This window comes from Triticum urartu, chromosome 1A (genome assembly GCF_056163025.1).
Source record: "Triticum urartu cultivar PI428250 chromosome 1A, HENAU_Tu73, whole genome shotgun sequence".
In the NCBI taxonomy this organism is placed as follows: Eukaryota; Viridiplantae; Streptophyta; class Magnoliopsida; order Poales; family Poaceae; genus Triticum; species Triticum urartu.
The window spans coordinates 31,236,984-31,247,159 of NC_141873.1; the positions used below are offsets into that span (position 1 = coordinate 31,236,984).

At 49.4% G+C, this 10,176-nt stretch overlaps 1 protein-coding gene across 1 annotated transcript; it reads right to left on the reverse strand.

Annotated features, from left to right (window-relative positions):
* Nucleotides 1-770: 770 nt before the first annotated feature.
* LOC147988748 (uncharacterized) lies at nt 771-3,401 on the reverse strand. The gene has a single exon (XM_087545383.1). The coding sequence runs from the start codon at nt 3,313-3,315 to the stop codon at nt 1,009-1,011; it is 2,307 nt and encodes a 768-aa protein (XP_087401509.1). The 5' UTR covers nt 3,316-3,401; the 3' UTR covers nt 771-1,008.
* Between the last annotated feature and the right edge of the window lie 6,775 nt (nt 3,402-10,176).

Here is a 10,176-nt window from a genome sequence, read left to right on the forward strand (position 1 = left end):
CCTAATACATGTTTCTATATTGTCTTTAACCATGGATTAGAGCAATAACATATGACATGCATGTGACAATAATGCATACTGTCTAATTCACAAGTCAAAGTTGTTTCTAATGATATAATTTTTATATCATACATATCCTGTTTATTAATCTTATCAGTGTTCAAAAGGCAACGTTGAAGCATGCATTAGACCCTGTATATTTGGATGGAGGGAGTATAAATTTAGGGCTGAAAATTATGTCCGCGATCCAAAAAATACCTAATGTTCTTTATTCCACCCTCTAGTGTCTTGCTCTCCACCTTCGGCCAACCTCCACTATATATGTCCATCATCTCCTCCTCTCCGTCTCTGTTTCAATTTTGCTCCTCCCATCTCTGTTTTTTGTCGATAACGCAAACGTCCTATTAGTTGACTAGATGTCTTCTTGTTTAAGCCAAGCAGTGTTATATTTTTAATAGTGTTGATTTAGTGGACAACTGAAGTCCATTTTTTACCTGCGTAATCACGGTGATTGCGCATAAAATATAGTGGCCCTGTTGAAGCGCATGTCAATTATCTAGTAGTAGTGTAGCTCAAATATAGTAATATCAAACGACACATATGGATGATAGATTGTCACAACAATTCACTAATGGGGATAATTCGGATTCAAGAGGCACAAAACTATGCCGCATACGCTATAATGACATATTTTCAAGCGTTTGTCACAAAACTTCATGCTCTAACGACACACATATATTACCAAAATAAAACATGGCTAAACAAAGCAATGCAAGGATAGGGCTGCTGTCATTTTTGATAATGGTATGCCACTGAAACGACGAGTATATATACACCCCACTAGAGAACTCTGAACTCTCCCTCGCTAGTCATGAGCCAAGTGCAAAAGCTGAACCCTGAACTCCGAACTCTGAACGATAAAATGATATCACGGGGACACACCAACAAGCCCGCACACAAATGTTGAATTCCAAACACACACATGCACGTACGACCAAGTCGATCTAATTAACCCGCAATGGAGATGGTCCGAAGCGGCGCCTCTGCCGGCTCTGGTGGGCGGGTTATGCCGGTGTGGGTGACAATCGCCCAGAGCACGGTGATGAACTCGCCGCCCTCCGCCAGCGCCTCCTTGTGGGCCTTCATGTGCAGCTCGCTGCTCGTCGGCGCCACATGCAGCACCACCTCCGTCCAGAGGTCGCCCAGCAGCTTCCACACGCTCTCACGTTCACCTTCTTTGTACCGGTCAATCAGAACCTTCCCGAGCCTTGCTCCCTTGCTTATCACCGTCGTCTCCTCCTCGTGCCGCCTTCCAGCGACCTCCATCAGCTTGCTGCACCGGTCGCCCTCCCCGGACCAGTAGTAAGCCCACCATCCCCCCATCTCCTCTTTCAGCTTGTTTTTCATGTCCGTGTACACGAGCTCTGTCCCGTCCTTGTCGTCTGGGAGGAGCTCCGGATGGAAGGCCACCAGGTAGGCGCAATACCCGGACAAGGCCGTGGCCGCCTCGCGTCCGTCCTCAGGCTGCGTGCCACTCTGCCACGGGCACCGTGCCTCCAACATGGACGTGGCAATGTGCCACGTGAGAATCACATCTGCGACGCTGTCGCTCTCGCACGCCCACGAGAGCTCTTCCGATAGCAGAGCAGCCATGCCGTTGCTGAGAGGGGCGTCGAGGCTGACCCTAGCCAGACGCTCCATGATGAGCGTCTTGGCTTTCTTGGGGACCGCCCTGGTAGGCAGCGGCAATGAGAGCCGGCTGAACCGTAGCACGGAGAACTGCTTGAAGCTGACACTAGGGTGGTACATCATGTTCCTCACCGTGACGATGCACGGGATGATCCTGCTCAGAAGCGGGTGCGTGCGCCACTCCGGCATGGAGGTGTGGCTGCAGAGCAGTGACACCATGAACCAGTTGGAGAGCAGGAACAGGATGAACTCCCACACCTCCTCGTAGGCGAAGGCGAGGATAAGCAGGATGGTGATGGATATGTCGATGCTGCAGAAGACGAAAGGGGTAGACAGGGACTCCCAAACCTTGCCCAGGACGCACTTGGCCATCCTCAGCACGCTGCCGGACATGACGTAGTTGTCATTCCTGAAGCTGTGCCAGGCGTAGGCCACGTCCCCGTTGCTACACAAGATGAGCATGAGGATGCACAATGCCCATACAATGATGGGGAACAGGATGTAGTTGTGCACGAAGAAGAAGGGGCTGGCAAACACCACCGGAAGTACAGAGTGGTAGTACTCGCAGAGGAACTGGAGTTCGTCGCTGAATAGTTGGATGGCATCCTCCCCACCCATGCCCTCTCGCCGCAGACCTTTGAGGATGAGGTCGCGGCAGTTGGAGGCTTCCGCGTCGGTGATGGGGAACTCCTCCAGCCTCCGGCGGAGCATCTTGAAGAGGGCGAAGGAGAGACATATCCGCTTCAGCTTCGGGTCCTTACGGAGCATCGGGTCTTTCTCAGCGAGAGCCCAGATTTTGCCAACCGTGACGACACTGGAGTCGGCTTCTGATATTGCCTTCCCCAGCTCCTCGAGCTTGTAACCCTTGGGGCCGGCCTTCTTCTTCAGCTCCTCTTCACCAATCACGACGTAGTTGCACCGCTTCAAAACATCCGACCCAGCCTGACCTTGTAGCTTCAGCATCTGGGTCATGTAAGAGGCGATAAGCTGGGGGTTCTTGCCATAGGCGAAGGAACGCTTTCCCAGCTCTACGGTGACGAACCTCTGCACCAACTTGGCGGCTGCAAGAACCCACAGGGTTCCATACAATGCCTTCTTGCCGGCGCTTCTTAGGTTGAAGAAGACGAGGCTGCCTAGCCAGACGACCCGGCTGGCGCTGTGGATTGTGTCCGAATAGCCCTGCATGCCCGCGGTGACCAGAATCGCCTCCACCTTCTTGCGGAGGAGCTCCACGAGGAACATCCACATGAGGATCGTCCGGGCTCGAACCGAGAGGTCCGCCGTCTGGCCGACCGCGTTCTTGGCCTCCGAGAAGAGGTATGACATGGCGGGGAGGAAGAGAGAGAGCGAGGTGGAGAGGAAGAGGCGGACAGTAGGGTTGAGGTTGGTGCTCATATCGGAGGAACGGCTGAAGAGGTTGAGGATGAAGAAGAGCACCGCGAGGACGAACATGACCACGGATGTGGCCACCAGGGGGGCCTCGTTCCCCCGAAGATTGGCCTCAGCATAGAAGATGGTGAGGTTATACACAAAGGGTAGTAGTTCACTACTACTATCGCAGAATGCACTAGGGAGTGGTTGGACTTGGAATGGAGGTGGTGGACTTGTTGAGTTGATGCCCGCCATCCTCAGGTGACCGTGCCAGAGCAGTCACGTTGCCTAGAGCTAAATGTAGTAGCTAGCAGGTTACTGTTGTAGCTGGTTGGTGGAAGTGGCGGTTCTGTGCACATGTACAAGAAGCGTGCACATAGTTATAGTAAGAGTATGACACTTGCCCCTTCTCCTTGAGATAGCTAAATCTCAGTTGACTGAGACTTAATCAAGTCTTAGTTCATATTATATTCGTGGGATCTTATGTGAAAATCCGTGTAATCTTTTTCTTCTAATTTTTCTCTAATATGCTATGTCACTTGATTAAGACTTGGTTAAGTCTTAGTGGACAGAGATCTAGCTAGACACACCCTTTCTCTTCAGTTTTGCTACATTTCAGTCAATTGAGACATGGTTATGTCTCAGTCGATGCTATATTCATTTGAACTTGTATGAAGATCCGTGGGGAATTTTCTTTGAAGTTTTTTTCTTCTTATATACTATGTCAGTTGACAAAAAGACTTGATTAAATCGCAGTCGACTGAGACCTATCCAGGCGACCTCGCGCGGTGCCAGGCACAGTGAGCCGGCGGACAGAGATGATTCATGGAGAGGGAGAAGACTACGCGAGGGAGGGTAGGGGCGGGGGGCTAGATGGAACACTCCGACCCGACGGCCTGGATTGAGGCCATCTGACGGCTCGCTTGGCGACCGACCGGTTGATCGGTTGACGGACGCGGAGTACCGGCCATATTCAATCAAATGTACTTATCGGTTGACGACCTTGCCGCCATTTTAGAAAGTGAGACTCTTTCGTCACATCAGCGAAGCATGTAGCATCAAGAGGAGGTAATTTGATCAGGATTCGCTCCCTTGTTAATTCGATTATTAACAGTTTACTTTATCACGCGCGCCTCCTACACTCCAGTCGCCTGAATACTATGAAATTTCTTCAAAAGAAACCTTACGCCTCCTAAACTCCATATCAGCACGCTACGTACGGCGCAAAAAGAATAGGCATCTGTGGTGCACGCTTACTTTTTTCTGTTCGAATGGTATGCTCTCGTTGATGAGTCATGAATGAAATTCCAAATTCGCAAAAAAGAGAGAGAATGGTATTGTTTGCAGCTTGCATGCATGTGCTTGCCAACCACCGTGGTCCCTTTCCCGTAGAATAAAAACCCCACCGTGGCCCCTTTTTTATTCACGGGCGTGCATATTTTTGTGTGTTTGTTGCATGCATGTGCATGCATCTGGAGAAATTTTATTTGCAGAGCGCACGCATGGGAGAGCATTTGCTATGGCCAGTGCATTAAAAGCTGAAATTCGCAAAGTAGAGTAAAAATCTTGTGTCGCTTAAAGCATTTGTTTTTGTTTTTTTTTTTTGCCGGTGAAACCATTTGTTCATTGAGAATTTGTTTTCATTCTTGGCTCGTATCAAGGAGGGGGTCTCTAATACAGTGGCAGCCTTACAAATCATTGAGCAGTTATTTTTAAGGGATACAACTGTTAGATGATACCCTCACAAAAAGAAAAATGTTAGAAGATACACATAACAAGGTTCTAGGCCCCGAAGCGATCTAGTCTGGTTTTTGTACAATTTTTTTAACGGTATCATAGTAAAATGACACATGTAATGCTGATTATCAAAGGGTACATTTCATGTGCACTTCTAGAACTATGACGACGATTTGAAAGCCATGTTTGATGACTACTTTATTTCGGGATATTTTGTTCGGCGCTGTCGATCTTCCCGTTCTCTTCGTCTGTCCAGAACAATCTAATGAAATCCCGTCACAGCCCAGCCACCGATGAGTAGCAAGAAACTTTGAGTATCATTTTCTGTGAGGAACCGATGAGTAGTAATTTTGATTAGTATGGTAGGTGTAACCCATATATTCACACAATTCTGAAGAAACAGGACTACAGTTAGCTCTACAATTATCAATATCAATTATATGGTTACCTATCGGCGTCTAATCAGGTTTGCAAGGTGGTGTTATTTCTCTTCTATTTTTGTGATTCTTCATGTGCAACAAAATGGTACGGTCAGCTCATATATATCATAAATGCCATAAGGAAAACACGTAGTCCTAATCTCGATGTAGGAGTATTTCAATATTCCGAAAACTGCCGTCCTGCGTCGGCCCCGCAAGACGACTGGGGGAACCCTAAATCCCGGCTGCTCTCCACCCCCACTCCCCTCCTTCTCCCTCGCCGTCGCCCGAGGGCACGGCCGGGCGAAGCCCAACCATCGCCGGTGGCGGTGGGGCCTAGTGGTCCTCCTATTCGATCAGTGTTGGCATGGGCCGGCGCCTTGGGCCGGAGCATGGAGCTGGTGTCAAGCGACATGGCGGTGCGGCGAGTAAAGGCGGAGCTCCTGCGCCTCTGCTTCTCCTCGGCGGGCGTCCAGGTAGTTGGTCGTGCCTGGCTCTCCAGGAACGGCTGCGGCGCGGCCAGATCTGTGCCCTGTTGGCGTGGCAATTTCTAGGGACAGGCGACATGAGCCGAGGGCGGCACATGTTGCAGCGTCGCAACAACGGCTGGTTGGTAGGCGGGATGGCTGGTCTCTAGGTGCTTCGGCGGATGGACGGTGGTGGGCAGCGCGAATGGGCTCTCTGGTGAGCTTTCTTTTTGGTTGGCGGTGGACCTTGGGGTTTCCCTTACGTGGCCTTGCGTGGAGTTGTGCCGGCCGCCGAGGTGGGGCGACACAAAGGGTGTCCAGTGGGGAGGTAGGATGTAGGACGGGAGGCGCTGACGAGATTAGGCCACCCATCACTGGCACGGAGGGGGGGGGGGTGCTAGTCGTGGATGCATCTCCCCCCTCCTTCCCCTTTCCTCGGTCGTGTGCAGGCTAAGGCAGCTCCGGCCTTGCTCCAGGAGGGACGTATGCTGCAGTTTTGGCTGCCGGGTGCGTCCGCTCCCCCTCCCCCCTTTGATCAGGCCTGTCACTCCACCATGCATCCGTCACGACGCCACAACCATCGCGCTCCACCGCGCCACCAAGGGCAACCATTCGTCACTGCACCACCTTGCCGGGAGCAGAACTTAGTCGTGGGTCACAGGAGCGAACACATACCCATGCGGGTCCAGATTTAGGCCGCCAGTGGGATGCTTCCCAGCAGACGTCACCAACGACCGCATGGAAGAGGCCCCGCAACCGCAGGCTCCACGGGGGCTTTTCCCTCGGATGCACCGATGACGGCAAGAGGGAGAAGGAGGGAGGGGGGGGGGGGGTAGAGTCCTCTGGGGTTTGTCGCAGCTCGTGTCGCCCTCGGAGGGAATCGGTGTCGGGGCTGGTTACTTCTTGTTTCCATGCTAAGAGTGAGATTTTCAGGTCACACGCTGGCCGACCCGACCGTGGTGACAATTACATGGCTGGGGTGAGCGAGATGGCATATACCAAAAAATTCTTTCGCCCGACTTTATATACTTTGTTCGTTTTTTATTTACTCCAACTATTAACTTTGACCTCAATCTTAGTTTGATCAAGTTTGTAAAAAATAATATGAACTTTCACAACCACACACACACACACACACACACACACACATATATATATAGTAACACTATTCATAACCCAGGGTGCAGAATAAATTATTCTTCACCTGAGATAATCTTACAATCGTTTCATAAATAAATTACACTTCGAATACAAATAGTTACATTCATATTGATTCAGTATTTAAAATTGCATAAGAAAATAAAAATATAGGTCATAAAACTAGATAATTACATTCTATGTATATTTTACACTATGCTTTTACGTTTGTAATTTTACATAACATAATTTTTTAGGGTGGTTATATATTTTATTATATTCTCGTTTTGCATACGAAATAAGATAAAATGTACGGAACGTAAAATTATGGTGCATTTATGTCAAAATAGAGGGGGGTGAAGAATAATTATTCCTCACCCAGGGTGTATAAATATGTAGGGAAAATGCATCCTCCTACCGGGTGTAGTTACACCCACTTTTCATATACTACCATATGATAGTATATACTCTACTTTATTATTTTTAGTCTATTCATATACTATATCTAAGATAGTCCAATTATACGTGAGCCTATAATTGTATTGTATTTGTGAAATACATACACATTTATACGCGAAATGGAGTATGGACAAAATATAGTACATACTAACAAAAATCTAAAATGCGGAGTAAATAAAAACAGAGGGAGTATAAAGAAATAACCAAGTATACATTGAACTTTACAATAGAAAAAGAAACGACAAAAATACGCATCCTGAAGAATAGCTAATAGGCTCCCAATGCACCACGAACAAGTTTGGTTATCAAAGCCCTCGACGAACCCCAGACCAGGCCATCGATGTGACTAAGAAAAAGAAGGAGCTCGCCGCCGGAGGAAGACCCTGCCCGTCACCTCCCATTAGGCCAGTGTTGTCCCATCATCCGTCTCTGCCTCCGAGGAAGGCCCCTACCTTCTCACCCTAGATTCGAGGATGCCTTGGAGCTTGCATGAACATATGAAAAACATGTTGCCGGGGAGAGGAGAATAGGCACAGTGACATCACCTCGCGGCGGATAAAAACCATGATATCCACTGCCTCCTGGAAAGACCATGATATCCACTGCAAGCTGCCGAGGAAAACAAAACTGAAGATCGACCGACCGCCCACACCCGAAGCCCTCACCACCGCGCCATAGTCCCAAGGCGGTGCCTTCAATAGGAAAAATGATGCCGGAGCGCCATTGCCGCCCAATCCAATTATTTGGACATTCACTGGGGAGACGGAGGTGGAGGGCAGGGTATGATCTAGGTTTTCAGGAGCTCCCGACTTGAGCATGGCCAGTTTGCGAGGCCGCATATGGGCGGTAAAATACACTGATTGGCATGACAGATCAAGGAGAGACGCTAGAGAAAGGTGCAGGCGGGTGGATCGATGGGCTGCTTTCCTGTTCACACCGGCGCGCGCAGGGGGAAGGTTGAGATCAGATGATATAATTAAGGACTGCAAACAAAATGTACTACATGCAGTATCGTCGAATCAAGATCATTAAAGGTCTGGAGGTGAATCAATCGAGGATACACACACAGAGGGCATAGCAATCTATAAATTACTCACACCTCTCGAGATTTCAAGAAACAAAGAGAGAAAGAGAAAAAGAACCAAAGAGAAGAAACTCGTCGACGAGAACCCTAGCTAAGCCAGCTACCCATATACCATGGGCAAATTGGTTTTATGGACGAAATTTACATTCAAGCAGGAGTACTTGATGGTGAACGGCCTTGTGCTAGCTAACCCGAACCTGAAAAACACCTTCAACTTCACTACCACCCGGCAGTTGTCGGTAGCATTACTATTCGGGTCATACCCGTAGTCAGCCGAGACGTTGATGCTGATCACGCTCCTGGGCGGTTGCCACCCGGCTGGTAGCCCTGCGTCCTTGGTCCGGACCCACGCCGTGGCTGCAGGGCCGTACCATATCTCGGCGCTCACGGAGTCAAACCAAACCGCCGTGCGCTGGCTGGTGTTGTTGGCCACGAGATCGAAGTTTAAGTGTGTGTTGGTGACCGGACCGGTCAGTGGCTTGTTGTAGGTGCCGATTTCCGCTTTCACGACGGAGAAGCTCATCCGTGCTGGGGCGAGGCTGATGGAGGTAGCAGCTACCAGGGCAACAGCGAACAGCGTTCCCAGCATAGCTGCGGAGATGTACTGCTTGGCTCTCCATCTTTTGCGGAGAGAACGGACGGTGGCCATATATGAAACTACTAGTTGGGGAGCTAGTTACTATGAGTGATCGACTACGGGTAGCTATCCTATACATAGCTAGCCGCGAAGCGTTATATGGTGTGCACAAAGCATTGAGGTGCTAGCAGATGCAACTGGAGGTGTGACACTGAAGCGAGTATGCATGCTTGCTTTAATAGGAAATCTATGCGTTCTCGCTGAAGCATGGAATCCTTGACATGGGCAAATTCGAGAGCTTTGCCGCTGCGCTGGCCGTGGCTAGCTTGGAAGGGCCCAACTGAAAGAGCTTGGGTGGTGATGGGCGGCCACCCATGTGGCCAAAAAGGGACGTGGACATCTTCTACCATATAACCGCGATTGCTATTGGTAACTAGTAGATTAGCCAGATGCATCAGATCTACTCCCTCCGTTCCTAAATATAAGTCTTTGTAGAGATTTCATTATAAACTACATACGGAGCAAAATAAGTGAATCTTCACTCTAAAATGCATCTACATACATCCGTATGTGGTTCATAATGGAATCTCTTCAAAGACTTATATTTAGGAACGGAGGGAGTATTATACGGTTAATCAGAAGTACAAAGCATCTCAAACATAATAAAAATTACGTCAAGATTCCGAGACCACCGAACATCCCCTACTGTTGCTAGAACGAGTCGCCGACTCGCCGCTATAGCCACTCCTATACCTGAGCCGACTTGATCTCGGTAATGACAGCCGGAAATACTTCCTGCGCGTGCCCCTAAGGACTGGTGCCCTGGAGTTGCAATCGTCGCCATTGAACCTTGCATAGATCTGAACCACCCGACACTAAATCATGCCACATGACGAGAAACCCTAACCTCATCGTCTCAAGGAGACGGTGGGCTACACTTGCGAGGAATAACTCGAGGAGGATCGGAGCGCGCGAGACAAACTCAGAAAAAAAGCGCTGCCATTTGGCCATGCGCGGCACTTGCGAGGAATAAAAAATTCTAACCAAATCGAAGGCATGGGATTCTCCTCCCCACCGGCCATCAGAGAGAGGGGAGGAGAACCCAAAAGCTTGTGGGTGATGTATGTAGGGGAGAGTTTATCCTAGCCGCTTAGAGTTAGGGTAGAAAACAAGAGGAAGCCTTTTTTACGCCGCTACTACATTGTGGCCATCAGACCAATTTCAATGAGTTTGAAA